The following is a 25,882-nucleotide window of genomic DNA, read 5'->3' as shown; positions in this document are numbered from 1 at the left end:
TTATATATGCACCACAACAACCTCTAAAATGGACACCCTTCCTTGAACCCTACACTTAGCACTTGAGTTCAACAATTACAAAGATTAAGCTAATTATGTTTGTACCATGCAACCTTCTTTGAACCCTAAACCTAGACCTTGAGGATCACACACCCTAATGACTCTAAAAAGAAGCAACAAGTTTATTATGTCGGCACAATGACAACTTTTGAGGGAAACCCTTGCTTCTTCTCAAATCTCAGTCCCTCAAGATCTGAAAAGTTGAATAACAACTAGTTAACAATCATTCTTAAACGGTGGGAATAACTACTCACTTAAGAACTTAGCACTTTTTAGGCGCACACCAATGATACACCCGACTTCTCTATTTTTCTTGATTTTGGTACTAAAATTTTGTTGAACTTTTTTATTATGTCTGGTGCACTTGCTCTATGAGTGAGACATTTATTTTATAGCGCGTGAAGTGTGGACTTTGACTTTTCAAAATAGATGTCTAGTTATTTTTATTGTTTTTCCTTTCCTTTGAACTTGTCAAAGTTTAAGTCTTATTTTGGTTTCAAGAGTATGAATTCTTTGGATAATGAGCATGAAGTGTAGGCTAAAATTCAATGGGAAGCACTTGCTTTGAGTCTCTAAGATTGCATTGAATCAAATTAAAGCATTAAATGCAAGTAATTGGAACATAGAGTTAAGAAAATGGATTTTTTGGGAAAGGACATCAAAGATCACTAATAAGTAACAACCCATAAAACACTTTATTGTGAACTAGTTTGTTTGGTATGCCCAAAGGCATGACAAAAAGGATCTTAGCCAACTAGTGAAACATCGCCTACAACCATTTTTTTTTGTTTTTGTATAGGTCCAAACTCTTGGTAGCCCAATAGTTTGAATTTAATCTTTAGGTTATGTTTAGACAGTTTGAACCCCATGACTAGTGACAATTATGGATTAAAGGTAAACATTTTATCTTTCTCAATTTCATACAGGGTTGATGTTCTCCATTTTGTCTCTTTGATTATCTTTGTTTTAGGATTAAGGTTTGACCCTTGACAATTACTAATGTTAATTGAATTATCTTGATGTTCTTTTAGTATCTCTCTTGATTTTTGATTCTTTATGTATTGTATTTATTTATGTGGAACAATATGCCTATTTTTTTTATGATCTTAGATGCTTAGAGAATAACTAAAATGTGAACCTTAATGTTGCACTCATAGGGAAGAGACTTTAAATCACATAATTAGGTTTAATAATTCAAGGATAAAACAAATTAATAAAGATTGTAAAAAAGTTAATTAAAAATATTTATCATGGAAGTTAGGATGTATTTAATTAGATACACTTTTGTTGCCTAAAAGAAAATAGAAGTTTGTGAATGTATGAATACATGATTTTGATGATGCCAAAGAAGAATCAAATAAGGTTACTTCAAAGGATAAACAATGCTTCAAGATTAATACAAGATTGTTTCAACAAACAAAGTTTTGCTTCAAGATTAACTCAAGATCAAGTCTTGTCTCAAAACAACGTGTTTCCAAGACATTCAAGGCTCTGGTAATCGATTACCAGGTAGTGTAATCGATCACTAAAAGACAATTTTAAAATATAGTTGTTAGAAAAAGGTTTTGAATTTGAATTTTGAACTTGTAATCAATTACCAGATGTTTGTAATCGATTACCAGCAATAGAACTCTTGAAATTCAAATTCAGAAGTCATGACCCTTCAAAATATAAATGTGTAGTCGATTACCAGAAACTTGTAATTGATTACCAATGAAAAAATTCAGAAAAACCTTTTGAAAAGACGCATCTCTTCAAACTATTTTGAAAAGGCACGAAGGACCTATATATATGTGTGATTTCAAAAAGAAAGAGAAAGATATTCCAATAAAACTTCATTGTAAAATGCTCTCTCAACAACTCTTGGACAAACACTTGCAAATCTAATGAGAGTTCGTCTAGGAACTTCAAATTGTATTATCCACTCTAAAGGAGAGTAGTATTTCTGTTCTTCTCAGAAAATCAATTGTAATCAAAAGACTGGTTGCGAGTTTCCTGAACACAAGGGAAAATGATTCCTTGGGTGTTCAGAAGTTATAAAAAAGATTTTTACAAAGATAGTGAAAAATCTCAAATGAGTTTCTTGAAGACTGGACGTAGGTACGAGAACTGACTTAACTAGTATAAATCAAGTTTGCATTTTATCCCTTTACTTATCTCATTTATGTTATTGCATCAATTTTGTGTTGCATGTTTTAAAGAACATTATTAAATTAATTGTTGTTTCTTTTTCTACATTCACAAGTTCAATAAGGTTATGATTAATTATTTTTCTTTCAATATATTAATTTTTCAAAAAATAATTAAAGAAAAGAAGCAAAAGGCAAAAATAAAAGAATCACGATTTATAAATGAATTTGGCTAAAACTTTCAGAATTATTAATTAAAAAATTAACTATCATGAGTCCACACACACAAAAAAAAATTAGCTCAATAGTGTACATAATTATTATAAATTTCTGAATGTCTTATTCCAATTTCTATAAATAAAGTAAACACACTCTAAGTCTAAATGAACCAACCAAATCTATCTATTATTAGTTATTACTACTATAAATAACTTCCTGCACCCGCAGTAAGAACATCCTTAACCTCTTTCTATTTTTTATCTTTTCAAAACAGTATATCAATTACTGTACTCCTTTAGTACCTCACACCAATCATGTTCCAAAATGAAAAGTTTATTATCTCTTCTGTCCCTTTTCTTCTGATCCTTCCTTTTGCTATAATACGCCGTGGGTGATGAGTGATGTGTTCGTTTAGCCTCATCACTCATCATCATCATAAGGTAAAAGTGATTTGAGAGCTTTGGTTCAGGGGGAAAGATCCCAGTTTTCAGTGACCCTTCTAATCTTTTTATCTTCTCTTCTCTGTCCCTCACTCCTTCCTTTTTCCTCTCTCACACATATAAATATATAGCTTCTGGATCTTCTTCCACCTCTTAACGGATCTCAGATTCCAAAATCTATCTCCTTTAGGCTCTCCAAATTTTTACTTCAGTTCTTAATCTCCTGAAATTCTGTTTTTTTTTTTGTGTGTATGTGTGTGTGTTCGAACTTCAAAAAAAAAAAACATGAGTGAAAGCATGCAACTTTGTAGTCAAAGAGTGAACGGCACATAGCAGCAAGTTTTCAGCTTTGGAAAGTTCACTTAGCTAATTGTTTTTTCCCCCTTTAGCTGCTTTATATTTTTCCTTTTAGTCTTTGACAATTGGCTTTTCTCTGCAAGCTCTTTTCCTTGCACCTATTTATTTAATTTTTTTTCTGCACCCTAAGTTCAATTTGTTAGAGTATTCCTTTTTCCTTGGTCACTTTACCATGATTTAACATGGTGGTGATTGCTTTGAATTCTCATAGTTGATCCATAAGGGAGCTTGAAAGTTAGTCTCTTTTTTATTTTATTTTTTTGGTCTTTCTATTTTTGAGCTGAGGATGGAGTGTAGGAGAAAGAAGGAGAATCAAAAATCAAACTCCACTTTCCCTGATGAGGTGTTGGAGCGAATTCTTGGGATGTTAAAGTCCCGCAAGGACAAAAGCACGGTTTCTTTGGTTTGCAAAGAGTGGTTCAACGCAGAGAGATGGTCAAGGAGGAGTGTGTTCATAGGTAACTGCTACTCTGTGTCTCCTGAAATCTTAACTCGCAGGTTTCCAAACATTAGAAGTGTTACACTGAAAGGGAAGCCTCGTTTCTCTGACTTCAACTTGGTTCCTGCCAATTGGGGTGCTGATATTCATTCTTGGCTTGTGGTGTTTGCTGAGAAGTACCCTTGGCTTGAGGAGTTGAGGCTCAAGAGAATGACTGTTACTGATGAGAGCTTGGAGTTTCTGGCTCTCAAATTCCCCAATTTCAAAGCCCTTTCCCTTCTCAGTTGTGATGGATTCAGCACTGATGGGCTGGCTTCAATTGCCACTAATTGCAAGTAAGGATCATTTTTTGCCTTTAAACTCTTGTGTGTAGTTTTAGTCCATAAAATACAATAAATTTGTGATTCATTAAGGATTTTAGTTTTACTTTTGTTTTGCTGTTGTTAATCTTTTTGTTTGTAATATACATGGTGTGATTGAGGGCAAGCCCTTACACAACGGTAAAGTTGTGCCTTGGTGACCTGTTGGTCATGGGTTTGAATCCGGAAACAGCCTCTTTGCATATGCAAGGGTAAGGCTGCGTACAATATACCTCCCCATACCTTCACATAGCGAGGAGCCTCCGGGCAATGGGGTACACTAGTTTATTCATGGTGTGATTGGTCTGCAAGAAAGAATGTGGTTCTTGTGATGAATTACTGGTGGTGCTAGCTTGTTTTCTGTTCATGGGTTTGCTTTTCTTATCACTTTCTATCAATATGGTGATGTTACTGTTTTGGTATGACATCTTTGCTTTTAACTGTTGGATGATGTAATACAGTTAATTGATGGATTTACTTGTTAACAGTTTTAAAAATTTGCTTTGATCCTCCAGTTTAGATTGCCTCTTTTAACCATTTCTGTCTACTCTTTAATTGATTCATTCTTTTCTTAGATTTTTTTTCTTTCTTAAGTGCCTTGTTGTTTGACATGTTCACTTGATGTGTTTTGTTATGATATATTAGTGGTGAGATGTTTGTGAATTTTGTTGCAAGTGGAAACAGAATCTGCTACAGAACTGTTTTTTATGAGGGCCACTTCTTTTCTGTATGACGAAATTAACATTTGAGCATCGATTGAGTGGGAACATGGTAATATTCCTTATTTATGCCAAATAAAGGCAGCTAAGACACAGGGAATCGATGGACTTTTATTTCTCTAGAAGGTGGCCATCTTACTTGTGCTGCCCAGTATGAGGATAGACTTTAGCTAATATTGATTGTAATTGCATGCCTGAAATGCTATTTATTCTCTAGCTGGAGAAAAGTTGATGACTATTTCACCATGAGAAAAAAATCTATAATGCTTGTTAAAGAATGAGAATTTCTGATTAATTCATAGATGGGTTTTTTGGAATTCACTAAAATACAGTGCATTTATAAACATTCTGTAGAATTTGAGTTTGCTACAGTTACATACATATATTATGATCTAATAGGGTAGGCTTCATATTCTGTGTTCAGTTGTTTAACCATAGATATATATATATATATGTTGGCAAGGGATCTTGCATAAGTAGAACAAAATTATGACTGAAATCATAAACAGTGTGAAAATTGTTGATTACATTTTTAATCTTTCTTTTGGATTTCAAAATCTCAACTCATGGTACTACCATATTGAGTAGCTGCAAAATAGGTATTATTTTCATTATGATGGCGTTCTTTGCTTAATCTTTCATTTGACCAATACATAATCTTCTTCATTCCACTTGACGGCAGGAATTTGACTGAACTTGACATACAAGAGAATGGTATTGAGGATAAGAGTGGCAATTGGTTGAGTTGTTTCCCTGACAGCTTCACATCATTGGAAGTATTGAACTTTGCCAATCTGCACAACGATGTAAATTTTGATGCACTCGAGAAACTTGTCAGTAGGTGCAAATCATTAAAGACTTTGAAGGTTAACAAAAGTGTGACACTAGAACAGTTACAAAGGCTTATTGTTCATGTTCCTCAGTTAGGTGAACTTGGTACTGGCTCCTTTTCACAAGAGTTGACATCACAGCAGTGCTCAGATCTTGAAAGTGCATTAAAAAATTGTAAAAATCTTCACACCCTTTCAGGGTTATGGGTAGCTACAGCACAATATCTCCCAGTTCTGTACTCTGCATGCACGAATCTAACTTTCTTGAATTTTAGTTATGCACCTCTTGACAGTGATGGCCTTACTAAGCTTCTTGTTCACTGTCCTAAGCTTCAGCGCCTCTGGGTATGACTTTTATTGTGTTCTTCATTGCATGGTTTCATTGATATTGAAGTTTCCACAAACTACACCACACATGTTTAAGTTTCAATTGTCCCACATGGTTACCATCCGTGAACAAAATCTAGACTGATAAATACTTGGAAAGAATGTCATCTTTCTCTCCCTAAATTTATGATATTATTTTGTTAACCATTTAATATTTACCTTCTTAAAACAAATTGTCATTGATAATTCTAATTTCTACTTTCAAATAGATATTTGTCAGATTTGAGTGCCTGCTAATGAAAATGTATTGAAACATGTACCTTACTCATTAAATAACTGACACAGGTTGTGGACACTGTTGAAGACAAGGGACTGGAAGCTGTTGGATCACACTGTCCATTACTTGAGGAGCTGCGTGTTTTTCCTGCAGATCCCTTTGATGAGGGCATTGTTCATGGGGTTACTGAATCAGGGTTTATTGCAGTCTCTCAAGGATGCCCGAGACTTCACTATGTTCTCTACTTTTGCCGTCAAATGACCAATGCTGCTGTTGCTACTGTTGTCCAAAACTGTCCTGACTTTACTCATTTCCGACTCTGCATCATGCACCCTGGTCAGCTAGATTACTTGACCCAAGAATCAATGGATGAGGCCTTTGGAGCTGTTGTTAAGACTTGCACTAAACTCCAGAGGCTTGCAGTATCAGGTTATCTGACTGACCTAACTTTTGAGTATATAGGCAAGTATGCAAAAAACTTGGAAACTCTTTCCGTGGCTTTTGCTGGAAGCAGTGATTGGGGCATGCGCTGTGTGCTGGACGGCTGTCCAAAGCTGAGAAAACTAGAGGTAAGGGACTGTCCATTTGGCAACGGAGCTCTTCTGTCAGGCTTGGGGAAGTATGAGTCAATGAGATCACTGTGGATGTCAGACTGCAATTTGACAATGAATGGTGTTAGATTGTTGGCCCAAGAAATGCCTAGGTTGAATGTTGAAGTCATAAAGGAAGAAAGCTATGAGACTCATCAGGCTAAAAAAGTTTATGTTTATCGATCTGTTGCTGGGCCAAGAAGGGATGCCCCTCCTTTTGTTCTCACTCTCTGAAATGCTATCTCTACTCCTACTTTGAAGTTCAAAATGTCCTTGGTAATCTCTCTCACAGATAGAGAGCCTTGCACTCACATTGAAACATGCATTGCATCTGACACTCCACAATTACCCCCATTAATAAGAATCAAGTGACATGAGCTAAATTTCCCCCCCTCTAGAATATGATTAAAAGATTGTCCTTGGTTTCTAGTTGCACTATCATTTTTTGGGTCAACTGATTTGGTGTATAGATGTATGCTTCTATGAGTTAATTGCAAGTGTCCGTGACGCATTATCTCTTTCCCAACTGCATTACTTAATAGTTTTGTATGATCACACCAAAGCTAATACATCCAAAAGTAGTAGCTTTTGCTCCTAAAATTTCTGTGCTGGCTACATTGGAATGTCAAACCTTCGACAGATTTATCCTTCATGACTCAGTCCTATTGAAGATTGTATTCTCTACTAATATGTGTTAAACTTAAAATCATTTTGTTGTGCAGTCTTTGGTTGTCTCCACAGATGGCAAAAATCCATACTGATATTCAAGACTCAATAATATGGCAGGTGGGAGGAAGAAAGGGGGATTCTGCATAAACTATCCAGGAAGTCACTGCAAATGTGAGCTAAATTAATGGATTCCTGAGCAATTATTGTGAACAATATCCATATGCATGAAAAATATTGCATTGATTACAGACAGAAAGTTCTATAATTCAAGAGGATAATGTATTCATGGCAGAAGCCTGTACTTATCTGTGGCTTTTTGTTCTGATTGAAATATCTATTCAACAAAATGCAACATTCCCTTCTGAAAATGGCGAAAATCATGTCAATGGATGAGATTAAATAAAAGTGATTCATGCTTGATTGGATAGACTGTACCAGCAATTTTTATCCATATGCAGATAAAAAAAATTTGGATTTTGATAATTAAATGATTTCATGAAATGAAAATCATTTACTGGGCAATAGTTAATCTTTCTATCCTCCATCATGAGTATACATTTACAATAAGGGAATTCTCGAACTACATAAGGTGGATCTTCCTCGTGTTAATACAATACCTTTATTTCATTATTAGGTGCACCATTTTTAAATTTTTAATACGTGAGCCTTTTTTTGTGTGGGAATTGACTATTTAGCATGAACTGTGGCCGTGGATCAACTATTGAAGAATTTTTATTTGGTTGATGCATTTAGTGAGGGGAAAATTCAAAGAAAAACAAAATGTGAAGGCATGGGTTTGGTTCCCAAAACCCCCCAATACACTTCCCAATTTCCTATCAGCAAAGCAGATCCCCTTCTATCAGTAATACACAACGACTATATTATCATTTCAGTTTTGACGTAATGGTTATGCAATTAACAGATCTAAAAACCCATAAGTTGTGACACAAATAACGTCCTTTAAGCATATATCAGGTATTCGAAGCAACACGTGGAGAGAAGAATTTTCTCTTATTGAGGGATTACACTCATGAGTTTTGAATGCGGGGATACCTTGTAAAAAAAAATTAAGGGATTAAAAGTTTTATATTGACATGCTAAAGATACATATTGTCTCCCAAAATGAACCTGAAACATAAGGATATTAAAAGCAATACCTATTTATGCCTACTTATTACTAAATACACACTCTTTCTCCCTTTGTATAATAAAATTTCTTAAATATCCTTTTTACCTTTTTCAAAGTCTGGTGGAGGAACTCTTTGGGGGGGTGTTGGAAAACGAATAAAATCTATTTGATTGACCATCGAAAACATTTAGATTTATGTGATATTTTTACTAATTATTTATCAAATTAATAAGAGTAACATGATATTTTTATTCTAGTAAAAGAAAAATTAAACTCAGGAAAGTAAGATTCTCACCTCCTTCATGGAAAAGTTGTCGTGAGAAACTTGTTAAACAAACATTTAAGGAAACATTGAATATTATTCATGAGGAATCTTATTATTTAAAACAAATATCAAATATGAGAAACTAAGGGGGTGTTTGGTTTGGTTGTTTTCTGTTTTCATTTTCACTGAAAACAGAAAACGGTGATGAAAATGTGTTTGGTTGGATTTCTGAAAACATTTTCAGTGAAAATGAAAACAGGAAACAACCAGAAAATGAAAACAATAAATTCTCGTTTTCAGTGTTTTCAGTTGAGAACAGAAACCTCATTTCGGGTAAAATGAAATTGTGGTGGCAATGAATGTAATTTTAAGCAAATCTAAAAATACAAAAAGACAAGAAGTCAATATATCATAAATTTTCAGTATTTTTATTTCATGAAAACAGAAAACAAGAAGTCAAACCAAACATGTTTTCAGAATTCTAATCTTTTGAAAATGAAAACAGTTTTCCGAAAATAAAAACAGAAAATGAAAATGCAAACCAAACACACCCTAAGATTCTCAAGAAACTCAAAATTCTCCCCTATCAAATGACTCCTTATTGCTTATGGTATTTCATGTCCACATACAAATAAAAAAAAGTTGTAACAAGATTAAAAAAATTTAAAAGTACCAAAAATTACTTTTCAGAAAAAAAATATAGGTATTTGGAAAAAGTAATCTACTGAATTATGTTTTGACAAAAACAATGTAGTTTCAAAAAATTACTTTTTGGAATAGGTACATACTTTTTCGGGAAAGTAATTTTTGGTAATATTGCAATAAAAATAAGTTGAAACATGTTGAAACACAATGTCATGTATCACATACAAATTTGATGAAAACGCACAGTGACTTTGCCCGCCTGTTGTTCTCAATCACAATGTGAATGCTTGACGAAGGAGTAGAAGAGCATTTGTTTACATATGCAAATGAAAAATAAGATTTGTTTGATTATAATAGAATTTAATTATTTTTATAAAAGAGAAGGAAGAAAATAGACGTAAAGGACTTAAAGAATAATAAAGACGGGAGGCACAAAATTAGGATTTTTTTTCATATAAAGCTGGTCAGCGTTTGAACCGCATGGCAAAGTGTCTAATGATCCCGACTAGGTTGGCACCATCACACACAATGATCCGATGCAGAAAAATACATTTCAAAATTGTTATTTTTTATAAATTTCAACCAAAAAGAGAGAATATTCAAGAGTATGGCAAAGAGTATGTTTCTAAAATTTCTTAACGAGTAATGAAGATGGGAGGTGTAAAAATAAGATTTATATTATTTTCATATCAAAGGGTATTTTTATAATAGAAAGTATAAAATGAGGGAACTGGGTATATTTAATACTTAGGAAGGGTGTAAATAACAAAAGCTGCCACAAAAATTTGCCGTGGCCCATGTACGAAAGCAGACACGCTCAGAAGAGAAAACTGGGCCTTCAGTTCATGTTGCCATAATTGGGCCACGAGGGAAAAGTTGCATGTTATTCTTCTTACACTCAACATATTTCTTCTACACCCAGCATATTTAAAAAAAAATTCAACTTTATCTTTTTTTTACTTCTTCTTCTTCGTTCCTTCCTTTTCTCCACATAGCCTACAGATTGACAATTCATAAAACACTGTTCATTTAGAATTTTTGGTGTGTTCATTGGTCTCCTCTTTCTCCTTTGTGAAACTGGTGTTGGTATTGTTTGTGGTATGTGCTTGCTGTCTGTGGCTCATCCCTAGTTTCTCCTTTGGCAATTCCTTGTCGTCCTCCACGAGTTTCCTCTCCTCCGCCGCTGTGAGTAGCGCTTCGTCTTCATTGACAAGTTTTTTTTGCCCTCGTTTAATCCATACGGATTGCGGATTGCAAATCCGTATGAACCATACAGATTGTCAATCCATATGCTCATATGGATTCCCTCATGTACCATACGAATTGTCAATCCATATGATTTAATGCAGTAAAGAACGAAAATACATGAAAGGGGATACTCACAGTGAGGACTCACGATGAAATGGAAGAATGTAGGTTGATTACGATAGAGAGGAGGGACGGACTCTCGGCGCAACAGGGAGGGGAAGGAGGCGTCAATGGTGTGGGTGATAGGTGTGGGGAGGGATGGTGTATATGATTTTAATTGAAGGGTATTTTGGTCTTTTTACTATAGTTGTTGGACATAGAAGAAGTTATGTTGGGTGGTGGAAGAAATTCCCAAGTTGCATATGTTAATGTGTATTCACGCTTATCATCTAGACTCTAGAGGGGTTGAGTAATGAGTTATTATTATTGCTAATATAAGATTACCCTAGAGAATAGCATAACACCAAAATAAAATTATCCTAGAGGGACTACCCTAGGTCCATTAATTAGTTTCATTATGGGGGAAGTGAGATTCATATGATATGGACCCTCATTCTCCGACAAATAAAGTGATAATACCTAACAGAAGGGTAGCCCAGGAACACGAGGCACAATGATTGTTGAACTAAAATTTCTGTTTAATGTTACTGGTCCATTTAATTCACTTCAAGGGTCTCAGAATCAATCATACAAAATATCCTCGTTCTACGCTTACTACACAAGTAGTATTATGAAACTTCAAATATTGACCATCAAAGAAAATGTAAACACTATCCTACTGCAAATATAAGTTTGAGAAAAGGAAAACGCATAGAATAAGATAAATGTTTGGTAATGTGCTTATTGCTTTTTGATCATATATGAATCTATGACCCTATTGCTTTATTTATGGTCATATACACGTTCACAAATATTATCATCTAAGAAATGAAGCGTAAGATCAAAGCTATTTATACAGCGCTGAAAAATGTTGCTTTTGTGGGAGATTTTTAAATTTAATGAAGATTGTATTTTTTTTCGTGAAAATAACAAGTAGAACTTCGACATGAAATTCTTATTAAATGCCTTAGAATGATAAAGGAGGAGACTTCTATAATCCTAGTTATTTTGAGTCTATTGGTATAATTCATCACCTTATTCCAGAAATGGTAAATGTCATGATCTTATGATATTCTGGTCTAGTAAAATGATATATTGAGGAGAAGATATATATGTTGACATGATACATATTAAATAAAGTTTCAAATAAAAGGAAAAAGATAAACCCCATATGAATTTGAAAAAAAAAATAGAAATCCTAATCTCAACTACTTGAAAGTGTGGAGTTGTAGAACAATAGTAAAGGTTTATGAACCAAAATGAAAGAATAGGGTGAAAGAGGAACTGAATGTGTATAGAATAGCACAACTTACAGAATCATGGTTATATAGAATCTAATAACTCATGCCATATAAATACAATAATTGAGTTTAGAGATGCAATTTTTCAAGAAGATAGATTCCAAGACTCAAGAGTAATGTTCATTCTAATGTACAAAATTTAGAAAATAATGTATCTTTTGGTATGATTAGAACTTAGAAGAAGAAAGAGGGCCAAGAAAGGGAGAATTTACGGACCAATTTTTTTCTTATTTCTTTTTGAAGGAACAATAGTGTCCATAGATGGTTATGGACTAATTTGCTATAATAAAAGAAAGCCAATCACTCTTACTCGAGCATTGGTCAAGAAAAACTAAATATATACAAGTTCTGAAATGAATAAAATTCTAGTGAGTTTAAGTATGTTAACACAAGTTAGATATTCTGATCGTGCCTATAAAAAAAACTTTATTAGGTGAAATAAAACCAATTTTGATGATTTTTACGTCTCCACACTTAATCTCATAGTTTTTAATTATGAAAATATCTTATTTTCAGGAAGAAGAAAAAATCTCCTGTAAACAAAAATGAATTTTAAGATTAGCTCAAGAAAATTTTATACATAAGAGTTTGTAAAAGTAGCGCTACTATATATATGTGCAAGATGTGAGATTAGTTATTTTTTTTCGATAAACAGAAGGAAATCCAGATAATATAATTAACATGTTAACATTTTGTCAGTGATGATCTTTTGTTTTCAATCCTCCCGGAGAAATCCTCCCCAAGTTGAGCAGCAACAGAATATCGTTGATTACACAGTTACAATATCAGTCTGTTGCTCGTACCGAAAATTCATATGCCCATGTCAAATGTATACATACAAATACATACTAATTAATCACTGTTTTGATATCAAGAACTTTTTATACAATGATTACTTGTGATGCTTAATACATATGCAGGGTCTGATTCTATGATCTGGCCCCATATTTATCACTTCACAAGTCCCATTCTCTAACTCCAATATAAGGCTATAATAACTTGAAAGTGATGTTTGGTAAGAGGTCTATTTTTTTGTTTTCTGTACACATTTGCATTTCATCATGCGGCAATTAAATATATATATATATATATATATATATATATATATATATATATATATGTATATAATTGACAAAAAAATTCTTTTAAAATGAACTTTAATGTAAAATATATTAACTAAGGTGTATTTTTTTTAATTTAATGATTTAAAATTATGATATATTATCAATTAAATTAAATGTACATATACACCATTTATTTCTTGACAAATGTTACAATGTGTGTGGCTGATGTTTTTCTAAATCTATTATACACTAAATTTTTTTACATCTTAATAAATTAAATTTTTGGTGGAAACAACTTTCCGGTTCTGTGAATGATGACATGGTGTGAAAAGTTCTGGTAAGCCATCCTTCAAAATTTGTAGCTAATTATTAAGCATATCAGCCTTTGGGTTATGCAGGACCCATGCATGATCTGTAGTACAAGACTACACACATCGTTTTCTTACAGTATAAGTCGTAAAATAAAGCACTCAATCAAGATAGTCCATACTCTATAGCCATTATCAAGCTAATTGGTCAAGATAGTAAAAAGGAATAGGGGTTGATGCACATTACTCCACTTGGTGTTCTTCCAATCGAGTCACTATTTTTTTTTTCATCTTTTAGTGGTTGGACATCATGCTTGCTTCACGCATATGCCAAAATAGGGCAAGTAAATCAACAAGTTAGAAGAATAGAAAAAGAAAATACATCATGATGCTTTGTATTTGTTCTTTTAGATAAAATGACAGTGATGATAAATTATTCAAATACCACTGATGTTATTGACATAAAGAATTCGAACCCTGTCACTATAGGAGTATGGAGCCAAAATTCTCAGATCAGTTGAGTCAACATTTTTGTCTCTTCGATGTTTAGTACTGAGTAATTAGGAGGTGACAAACTTTGAACAATTAAAATATGAAAAAATATTTTGATAATTTGGGGGGTTGAAGTAGACACTAGACATTTCTTTTTTCTAATTGAATTATTAAAAGTATGTTATTTATAAATGGCACATGTGAAATGAAAGTGATAGAATACAGAAACTGTAAAAATCTTTTAAAGTGGCATCATACATGACAATCATCTCAATTTTATACCTAAAACAATAATCCATTACTAGCCATATGTATTCTTCAGAAGTGTATCTTCATAAGTGTAGAGCAAAATTCTTGAACTAGTCGAGTCAATTTTTGTCTCTATAATGATTTGTACAAAGCTGAAATTTGAATTTGTTTTCGTTACCAAACATAATCTCATAAGTATATTTGGGAAATGAAATAATTCTTTCTTTTGAGACTTTTTATCCTCCAATAGGTCATTCATTATGGGTCTATGTTAAATTTTTATCATTATCGAAGATCGATCATTGGAATAAATTATAAATAAAAGAGTAATAAGTTTAGAGAAGAAATGAAGATTAAAAAAAGTAAAGAATTTAAAGATAAATAAAATTGTAATTGAGATAGTGGTTGAAAATATTATCCTATCATGTGAACTTATGACGATACGAAGGTGTTACATGTTCCAACTCTTATTACAATGATACAATCTTGTATTTAAAGACAAAAATTCCTTATTACTTGTAAATTCTAATAACTTCTCCTAATAATTTTCAATAACCTACTATTAACTTTCAATAATTTACACCGTTAATGACTTATACTTTAATCTTCATCATTGATGACTTGTATCTTCAATCTTTACTATTGATATATTTTATAATCTTGATGCTTATTGAATTTTCAATTCTTCTATCATCGTGAAATTAGTCAAAAGACTATATTATAACACTTAGTCTAAATAGTCTATTAAAAAATTATTTCTCAATATTTAATTGAAGATCGAAAAATGATGATTTAAAAATAATGTAACTAGGAGATGACACAAACTTTGTAGAAGTAAAACATGAAAATGTGCGTCGATTAGTCTGGGGATTAAAATACATATTTTGGTACTCTAGTTGAATATTAAAAAGCGTGTTATTTTGCTGAGTATGCATCAGTATCTACCATTAAAGCTTGTAAGTTACAACTGTAAGCTTTCTGTAAGAAAAAATGAAGTAGGGAAATGATGAGGTTGTTATTGTCTCTGTTCAGTATTTTTCAGAGAATTTAACAATTTTCAGTTTTGAGTTTTATTGTATTTAAAGAATGTTGGTATCAACAAAGTTGTATGCTTCAGTCTTTCATAATTCTTCTCATATCCCTAAAATATTTAATGGTTGAAAGTGATGGGGTACAGAAATTGTAATGCCGAAGAGATAAGAGACTTACGCTACCATAGTTTCAGCAATCGTATTGGTACAAAAGAAATAAGGAATTGTGATCAAATTATAAAACTTTGAGCAACATGCCTAAGAAAAGGCATTTTTTTAAATTTATTTTATTACAAATCATTGGCGTTTTGTTCAAACAAAATTTGATTGCTTGGACCCTAAAACAAAATTTAATTTACGTATTTCTGTAAAATCCATGTTCCATGATACGTGGAATGATTGTTGACATATTGTTCGTATTATAAAGAATTTGTAGTAGCCACATCAAGCAATCTTCTGTAGCATTGTTGTTTCTCAATTTGCTCATATGTTAAGAGTTGATGAACATGAAGACATTATTTTTGATATCTACTTTTCTCTTGAAAGCTAAGACATTTTCAAACTTTTCTACTGTCTTGAATTTCGCTTCTTCTCCACTCAAAGTCACCGTGGTATGGCTTTGGCATATGAATGGCATTTTACACCTAACATATCTATAAAGACCAAAGAAAAAAACTTGTGCTTTTTGACCCATATGGAGAAGGTAGGCAGTAACCCCTTTTCACTCCACAGTAAATTTGAGACCAAACTTATGAAAGTGATCATGATTACAAGTTAAACTTACAACTTAAAGTGAACGAGGAGAGCTAAAATTGAATTACAATCTAGATGCATTTATTTTGATTAAAAAAAAGTAACTTAATTAGGAGTGCACATAACAAAACAACAAAATTAGAGCAAAAGATGCCACATGCTTCCATTAATGGAGTGGCATACATGCCAAATTCGGGTCGCTGACCCCTGAATTGAGGCATGTGCTGATTCCAGATTACAAATTGCAATTGTATTATTGTTTTGGCACAACCAGCAGGTTGGTCGTATGATCAGAAATATAGTAATTACTTAGTTTCGTAAAACAACCAAGCTGAACCTATTTTAGTTACTATTTGTGGTCATATTACATAAGATAAGAATCCGTGATCAGCAGAATAATGGTATTTTGATCTTTGATCTAACCGTGTTCGTAAAAATTAGACACCAAATGACATGATGGGTCATTGAATTTTGTTTTGCCTTACTACTAGTATCTGATTTGTCTTGTATTAAGGTTTAAAAATTCATCTTGATTCTCTTTACCCCTCTTGATTTCCCCAACACACCCCATAAATTCTGGGAAAGTTCATCTTCTAGGTAGGGATTTAATGCTTTTTTAGTGGGGATTGTCATGACATGGGGCAGCTTTACTTTTTTGCTTTGAGCTTGAGCTCTGGCTATTACCATTTGGATCTCCTATTCATGATTTCTCGTGAACCCTCCTTTTGTGTCTCGAAACCGTGCACACTATTTGAGATATATATGCCCCATTTAATTCGGTGACCTGAACAACCAACAATAGTTTTTTTTTATGAATTTTGATCGATGAGAGAAATTAAAATTCGTTACCTCACTCTTCTTTTATTCTTACTTTTCTTAATTCAATGGTTGATTCAATCTTATTTTCCTGAATGAACGAACAATAGTTACATATAAATAATAACGAATTGTGTTTTTCCATCTTTTTTACTTATATATATATATATATATATATATATATATATAAAAGGAAAAGTATTTGATGTGATTTAAGAATGTTTGATTTGATTTTTAAATAAAAAATCATTCAAATCAACTATAAAATAAAAATGTAGTGCAATTCGATTTCATTTAAATATAACATTAATTTCAAATCACATCAATCGATTTTATTCAATTTAGTTTTACAGTTTTTTTTAATATATTATCATAATTTAAATTTATCAACTAAACTTACCTAATTATTATATATGTTATATAATTTTAAAAATAATATTTTTATTAAATTTTGTTTAACATATATTTTAGTTTAAAATATTATTTTCACTTTTATTTAGCATTAATATAAAATAATATTATCAATTTTTTTAACAATATTAGCACATTCTTTTTAACATATAAAAGTAAAATATATATATTGATTATAAAGAAAATAAAAGATAAAAAATTATTTAGTATTTATTATTAATTATCACAATAAAATTTAATATAATTATAATATGCAACTTGTTTGATTTTATTTTATTTTTTATAACAAGGTCCAAAAATCGAACCAAACCACAAAAAATATGGGTTTTTTAGTTTTTGCGGTTCGATTTAAGCGATCTTGGGTTTTTTAGATTGGTCTGACAGTTTACAAATAGTTTAGTTTAATTTTAAACACCTATAATCTTATATATGAAATAAATTATGTTGGGAGAAAAATATTTACCTTATATGTACTCAAAGTTTTTAAAAGAGATTAATTAATATTTGTGATAATGGATACTTCATACCAATCTCATCCTAACAAAAATAAAATTGATTTGGAGCTGATCATGTGGCTAGGATTTGATTGCAATGTGAAATTGCATGTATGTAGCGGTTCCTCTCATTGGCTTTTGTTGGACTCTTCTTTACTATATACGTTTACAACCCACAAAAAGTGTTGGAAAAGAAAGCAACTTTCTCTCAATTAGTTATGTGATTCACTCCCCACCACAATTCCTATTCAAAAGGTCACTGCTTGCTCAAGGCATCCAACAAAGGGTTTCACATGGTGGGGTGTGCCAAGTGTGGCCGTGTCATTTCCATTCCAAGGGCATTGAAAGCTACCAACTTTTTATTTTGTTCACGAAATTAAAGCTGTGTCCTCATTAAGGCGTGGTCCATCTGCACTTTCATCTACTCTCTGAATACTAATTCACACCTCTGACTATGCTTTTGCTCTTGTTTACTAGTATCAACTAGAACTTAAACAAGATTCTTATAGCTGTCTCATTGCTTATTTTCTTGGGGCCTCGAATTCATTTACAGTTGGCCAGTTGCTAGCATTAAAACGACAGGAAATATAAATATGTTATCCTTTGTATTCACTCATCAATTTTGTGGAAAAAATGCAGTTGAAGAAATTTCAAGATGGTGTTGAATTATGATATGAACTGTAAAGTGAGATAGAAATATAATAAACTCTTTCCTTATATACTTAAAAAAAGCAGGCAGCTAAAACATTATCCATAATTTAAAGTGAATTGCATGACAATTAAACTCTTTTTAAAAAAAATGAACACAACTAATAAAATAAGAAATGTATGAATCGTATGCGAATTAAAATACTATGCCATATTTAAAAAAAAAATTATTATTTGATTTGTAAGTAATTTTGAAATTGTTAAAAATTGACTATTCTCACATCTGATCCATTGCGAGATACTGCTAGGGCCCGCCTCCAAAATCTTATTAATTGGACTCGTAAGCTAAACTGAAAAGTTGGTTGATTAATTTATATTGGTGATGTTGTGTTTAATTAATTTAGTGTACCCAAAGTTGAAAATGCATCATGTTTATTATAGACCGGGTCCACGAAATGAAAAAGATAAGGGGTACTTTATTATAATGGTTAACAAACCTTATGAACCTGAATATACCATTATAAAACTTTCATTCATTATTGTTAATTTGCAATTTCCTACTTATTATTCAAGACTTTATTTTATAAGTCCAATTATTTAAGACTTCAAAACCAATTTCATGACCCCTCCACCCTGACCAGGTCTAAAATCGAGATCAAAAGACTAATGTTGTATGTTACACTGAATACAAACTCATGAAGTTCATAATGCCATAATTTACACCTCTTTAATTATGTCAAACTTTTAATTAAAGAAAGTAAAAAAGAAAAAAAGAAATTAAGGATCATTATTAAACTAAAGGAACTACCTGCAACCTATGGCTTCTGCTAACACAAAAAAGCAACAATTAACTAATAAATAACTAATGCTAATTAAAATATTAGCAAGTTTTGTAGTAATTCATGCCTTGCTTCTACCTCACCTTTTGTTTGTCCTATGTTGAAGTATTATAAATGTATATTTTTTTCATTTGTATATACGGACAAAATAAAACCATGTTTGGAAACATGAACTACCCACCTACACATGATTCCGTCTAAATAGCCACAACTTCTCTGGGCCTCTCTTGTCTCCCTTCAACACACCCCTCTAACTTCCGATCACTGCACCATTTGCAATTACACAATTGCAGATCAACACTTCACTCCACAAAACAGATTTCAGAAGGGCGTTTTGGTACTTTCACAAGCTAAAGTCCAATTGGACCAGTTTGTGTATCAACTGCAATCTAAGGATAAGCATAGATCTGCAGAAACCGTGAAAACACTGAAACAAGAAACAGAAAACACTCTCTTTCTCTCTCTTTCTTTAGATTATACTACTATCATAAGATCGTTGTTTTACTTAGAATCTGAACTCAACTCGCCGGAGCCAACAAATCTCGCCGGAATATTCCTCCGGGAAATGGGGTTTCTGAAAAACTACTGAGAATTAACAAAAAATGGGTGACGAAGAAGTATTCGCCGGAGCTTCGGGTCTCCGGCGAGCGGTGGAGCTAATCTTTTCCGTGCTCTCACTCTCGCACTCGATTCGCGTCTTCGCCGGAAAATGGCAGCTGATTCGGGCCAAGCTGGAGGAGCTCCACGGCGGTCTAATCGCCGCCGAGAACTTCGACTCCGGCGACAGCCCGTCGCTGTCGAGGCTGGCGGAAGCGGTGGCGGTCACCTCGACGGAGTGCCGCGATCTTTGCCGGCGCTGCGTGGACGTGTCCTACAGCGGGAAGCTTCTGATGCAGAGCGATTTGGACGTGGCGTTCGCGAAGCTCGACGCGCACGCGAAGAAGCTCAGTGAGATATACAAGACTGGAATTTTAACAAATGGGTTCGCGTTGGTGGTTTCAAAACCGAACCTTGGCGCTTCAAAAGAGGACATGAGGTTCTACGTGAGGGACTTAACGACGAGGATGAAGGTTGGGGATTTGGGTATGAAGCGGCAAGCGCTGAAGAATCTTCTGGAAGTTGTGGTGGAGGATGAGAAGTACGTGAAGGTGATTGTGGATGTTGGTGACGTGGTTCATTTGTTGGTGGGGTTTTTGGGGTCTAACGAGGTGGAGATTCAGGAGGAGAGTGCTAAGGTTGTTTCTGTTGTTGCGGGGTTTGATTCCTACAAAGGGGTTTTGGTTTGTGCGGGTGTGATTGCTCCTTTGGTTAAGGTTTTGGATTGTGGAAGTGTTTTAGGGAAGATTGCGGCTGCTAGGTGTTTGGTGAAGTTAACTGAGAATTCGGATAATGCTTGGTGTGTTTCTGCTCATGGAGGGGTTAGTGTGTTGTTGAAGATATGTGGTGGTGGTGATTGTGGTGGTGATTTGGTTGGGCCTGCTTGTGGGGTGTTGAGGAATCTCGTTGGTGTTGAGGAGATTAAGAGGTTTATGGTTGATGAGGGTGCTGTGGTAACATTCATTAGGCTTGTGAGGTCCAAGGAGGAAGCGATTCAGGTGAATTCGATAGGGTTTATTTTGAGTATTGCTTCTGGGGATGAATTGGTTAGGCAGATGGTGATCAAAGAGGGAGGGATTCGCGCTTTGTTGCGTGTTTTGGATCCTAAGTGGTCTTATTCTTGTAAAACCAGGGAGGTGACAATGAGGGCTGTTGAGGATTTGTGTTTTTGTTCGCCTAGTTCTGTTGGGGTGTTGATGAATTGTGGTTTTGTGGATCAGTTGATATATTATGTTAGAAACGGCGAGGTTTCGATTCAGGAGTTGGCATTGAAGGTGGCGTTTAGGCTGTGTGGAACATCGGAGGAGGCCAAGAAAGCAATGGGGGATGCTGGGTTTATGCCGGAGTTTGTTAAGTTTCTCAATGCAAAGTCATTCGAGGTTCGCGAAATGGCGGCCGAGGCACTCTCTGGCATGGTTATAGTGCCTAGAAATAGAAAGAGGTTTGTGCAGGATGACCATAACATAGCCCTTCTTCTGCAGTTGCTTGATCCAGAGGAGGGGAATTCAGGTAACAAAAAGTTCTTAATCTCTATATTGATGTCCTTAACGAGTTGCACTAGTGGGAGGAAAAAGATTGTTAGTTCCGGATATGCAAAAAACATAGAAAAACTTGCGGATGCTGAAGTTTCTTCTGATGCCAAGAGACTTGTCAAGAAGCTATCCACAAACCGGTTCCGCAGCATGTTGAGTGGAATCTGGCACTCGTGAATGTAATTCATTTTTTCCTTTTCTTCACCCTTTTTTGAACTGTATATTTACATAAGTGTCTTACAAGTTTTGCTAATTTGTGTTCACATTCTCCATATGCTTTCTGTTTTACTATTTCATTGGCCTTGCTTACCACCACAAGAGTAGCACAGCTTTATGTTGAGAGATTGTAACCAGGTGTAGTGATAAGTGATACCATAAAAGCCTTGTTGTAGATTTTCTTGAGGATACGCTGCCATTGCTGTTAGGCCATTAGCCATGGCAGATTGTACCAAAGAAGTAAAGAATTATATTATGTTATATAAAAAAAAGAAGAATGTAATTACTAGTTACGTACAGTTATTCTTGTTTCTTAATTTCTCATTCACCTACCTACCTTAGTTTTATTTGGCAGTGTTCCAAAAATATTATAGTGTATGCATTTGTGTTGTGGTACCACATGTTGAAGACGTCAATCCTTGGCAAAGCATGTGAGTAGTGTAAGCCTTGCTTTTTCTCTATCCAACATTATATATAAAAAAGATAGCGATAGATGAAGTTTCCATCTGTATTGCTTTGTCTTGTAGTAAGGCACTGTCTTTTGGCTATAGCTACTTCCTAGTTGTTAATGAAGAATGTGTGCACGTGGCAATTGCCAATTGTTGATATCATGTTGCCCGAGAACTCTTGAAGATAAGAGAACAAAAATGATTCCACATCATTCCCCCTTTGTTTATTCTTCTGTTTTAAGTGGTTTCAAGTTATAAAATACCATACTAACATGGGGAAAGTGCAAGTTCCTAAATCTGGGTAAAGGTTTATGCACTTGGATTCCGTGAATGAGTGGAAATCTATCATATATCATCTTGGTTGTGTGGTGGTTGCACAGTGTTTGTGTTGGCTCTTGTTCTCATGTTGCGTGTGTGCCAACCAATGCTACATCACTATAGAATGGGAAACATGTGATGTGACTTGTGAGTATGCAAATCAATTGGGTTGATCTTGGGAGGTGTTAATTGAAGCTAACTAGACACATGAAACTCACTATTCTTCCAATGTCCATTTTTCATAACTTGATAATTTTGCTAATTGAAGCCTTCAAAATTAAAATGTTGGTTTTTAGCATAGCATTAAACAACATCTTAGTGTATGTTGGGTCTGCGGTTGAAAATGTTGTGGTAAGCGTTCAAAAATATTTTTGTCTCAAATGTAATTTTTCAACAGCAATCCAAACATGTTCCAATGGGGGAAGAGTAGTGCATTGTGGTAGGGGTCCTCTTAACTACGCGTATGACTGATGTGCACATTTTGTTACTTCTAGTGTTATAGACTGTGACTTGTTGTAAATGCTACCAAGGAACGAATATCAATTACAGGGACAAGTCATTTTTAGTTGAACGGTTGGATTATGACAGTTGCTATTGCTAATTTTCGTTTGTTATAACTTATAAACCGTTAGCTGCATACAATGGAGGTTCTTTCACATTGATCATTAGTTTTGGGTGAAAATGTCAATATGACTTTCCTTGAAAGGATTATAACAATTGAATAAATAAAGGAGTTTTTCTTGTGGTTACACCAAACTTACAAAGATAATTTTTTATAACCTTTCTTATGTGCTTTAAAAACAAAGAATCATAAAGTGTTTTCATATCAATAACCAAGAGATTAAACAGCATTTTTGGAAAAATTATTTTTCCTTAATACAAAGGGAACGAAGTGGCCCTCCTCCAAAAGGTTTTAGTTTAACACAGGTTATAATATTATTTGTGTTTGTCACTTTTGCTGCTGAGAGGCAGAAACATCTTACAGAAAGAAATGTCTCCATCGATCTACTGTCTACACCAAAAATGAGATCAAATATAAATTATAATCATACCCCAGAGACTTCATTTTCTTTCTTTATTGTTATTGGAGGTGTGCAGTCACAAATCAATACGAAAATAATATACAGAAATATGAAATGAGATATATTCAAAAAAGGAATTGTTGCCTTTGATAGGGTTGGGGTATAGGTCTTGTTTAGAATATGAAAAAGGCCAGTCTTGCTTATCTATGCTATAAAGCCCATATTAGATAAGGTTTGATGGAATGGATCGCATCATATCAAAAGAGCTAACAAAAGCTTAGCTCAATTTACCTTTGTGAGTTGCTATTGGCCCCCACTTCATTGCCAATGGCTCCGATAAACAGGGGTGAATTATTTCTTTCAAAAATATTCTTCTCACCATTCCACAAAGGAAACACATTTCAATTGTAGTGTAAGGGGTGCGGATAAATTTACAGCAGAAACATGTTTTCGTTGAGCATTTTATACGCGAAAATGCATTTTCATTGTATATTTTGTACACACCCCTTGTAATACAAAAATATGTTTTTGTTGTATATTTTATATGAAACTCTCATATGACAAAGAAAACATATTTTGGTTGTTGTATACACAGTGCTTACAAAATACTCAATAAAATTGTGATTTCATGGACAAAATCTGAAACAGAAATATGCTTCCTTTGATTATTTTGTATGCACCCTAATACTACAAAGAAAACATATTTCTGTTGCAGATTTTGTTGTAAAATAAATCAATTGAACTCATTTTTAAAACATAATTTTTCTCCAATGATTTAAATTTTTCATTTTATGTTAACTTTAAATTGTTTGTATATGTTATACGATAATATTTGTACTTCCCAGCTAATATGCTACAAATATTAATAACCTTTTTTCTCGATCCTGAATTGTCATGATTTTTACCAAAGTGTGGTTGTGTGGTTTGTGGTTGCGTGGTTTCTAGAAGGGAATGTGGTGTATTATACCATCTTCTCTTCTTTTTTTGTGAAAGTGTACTATACTATCTCAATTCGATCTAGATTTTGTATGCGAAGTCATGTTTTTATTGAGTATTTTTTTAGACTTAAAAAAATATAATGAAATCATAATTTGGTGTATTTCCAATAAAATATAAACGTGATTTCATTATAACCAAAGTGAGAGAAAAATTATAAAGGGACAAAACTGTCTTTTTATTCCATTTTCAAAATTGGATAAGGACTAATATTAACTCCCTTACCTATTTTGGGTCAACAATTGATCCATGAGGTTGATCCACTAATAAATTAAACAAGAATTGTTAAGAGTTAATTCATTGAGTTTTGGTTGTATTTGATTTTTGTTACTTGGTGTAAATTTTTGTTTTGAGTTTCTTACGTAATACATTTTTTCAATATCGATTACCCACATCATTCTCTCTTTTTTATTGATATGAATTATTCTATTTCTATTTCCTTATTATTTTTAAAAATTATTTATGCCTATTCCTTAAAGATTTAAATTCTTTTTTATGTCTTAAATATGCTTTTAATCTTAAAAAGTTAGTATTTTTTTTTAAGTTTGTAAGGTTTAAAACATATGTAGTTTTAATTTATATATGTTTTTCAAAATTGGATCATATTGCTAAGTCTGACAACAAAATCAGTGAAGTTGTTGAATGTTCAATCACAACCAAATCTCGAGAAGAAGAAAAACTTGGAGAACAAGTAGAAATTGGAAAAAGAATTAGTTCACTGGGAGTTGGTGAGAATGCTTAATATGACATCATTTTATTTTTTAAATGAAAAATAAACCAAATATATATATTTTTTTTAAATAGACTTGTTATTGTTAAAAAGGACATTATTTCATATCGTCGATACTTAAACCTAAGTATTATAATATATTTAATTTGAATTTTCACTTTAAGTGTTAAAAACCAATGTCGACAATCAAGATTGATTGTATCTCTATTCCTCTGTCAAAATTATAGTTTTGTAATATTTATGTTTGTCTTGAGATGCAAAAAAAGTCTTAAAAAACTGGTTTTAGGTCATTCATTGGTCTTGATGGTTGTTTCACTGAGAGAGATATTATAGTAGGCAATTGCTTTGTGCAATTGACTAAGATGCAATTAATGGATAAAAACAATTGAAAGTTGTTCTTCATTATGCTTCATGAAGACTTGAGTGATTACAAACAACATGCTTAGGTCATTCACCAAATTTATAACCATTAAGAAAAAAAAAATAGACATAGTATATTTCTTGTAATATACTTTTATATTATAATTATATATTAGAATATACAACTTGAAGAGTGAGACTCTTACTCTCTCTACTCTTTTAACTAAGCATTCTGAAAATATTTTTTTAATCTAATTTCGATGTACATTTTATACACAACTAAAAAAAATCCTTTCCTCAACCATTTCGAACTACCAGTCTTTTTAAGTTTTATATAACTTTTGTTCAAATTAATGACTAACTCTTACATTTCCTTCTTAGATTTGTAGAGAGTATTCCTTAAAAAAAAGGCTTATTTTAAAAGGTGAAGAAACTGTATTCCCATTATATATGTG

At 33.1% G+C, this 25,882-nt stretch overlaps 2 protein-coding genes across 4 annotated transcripts; both read left to right on the top strand.

The window, feature by feature from the left end:
* Positions 1-2,727: 2,727 nt before the first annotated feature.
* Positions 2,728-7,706, top strand: LOC100788342 (protein TRANSPORT INHIBITOR RESPONSE 1). 3 transcript variants are annotated; one of them, XM_006583732.4, is made up of 4 exons: positions 2,728-3,979; positions 5,405-5,897; positions 6,225-7,022; positions 7,533-7,706. In XM_006583732.4, exons 1-3 carry the CDS (start codon positions 3,492-3,494, stop codon positions 6,978-6,980), a joined length of 1,737 nt encoding a protein of 578 aa, XP_006583795.1. In that variant the 5' UTR covers positions 2,728-3,491; the 3' UTR covers positions 6,981-7,022; positions 7,533-7,706. The 3 variants fall into 3 exon arrangements, with proteins under 3 accessions (XP_006583795.1, XP_003528427.1, XP_040873273.1); XM_003528379.5 differs by having other exon boundaries at positions 7,469-7,706; XM_041017339.1 differs by having other exon boundaries at positions 6,225-7,706.
* Positions 7,707-19,353: 11,647 nt separating this feature from the next.
* On the top strand, positions 19,354-21,845 carry LOC100809382 (uncharacterized). Its single transcript, XM_003529244.5, has one exon. The coding sequence runs from the start codon at positions 19,810-19,812 to the stop codon at positions 21,511-21,513; it is 1,704 nt and encodes a 567-aa protein (XP_003529292.1). The 5' UTR covers positions 19,354-19,809; the 3' UTR covers positions 21,514-21,845.
* Positions 21,846-25,882: the final 4,037 nt, after the last annotated feature.

Source organism: Glycine max, chromosome 7, assembly GCF_000004515.6.
Source record: "Glycine max cultivar Williams 82 chromosome 7, Glycine_max_v4.0, whole genome shotgun sequence".
NCBI lineage: Eukaryota > Viridiplantae > Streptophyta > Magnoliopsida > Fabales > Fabaceae > Glycine > Glycine max.
Note: the sequence above shows the minus strand (reverse complement) of the source record. Positions and strands in the feature narration are given on the sequence as shown.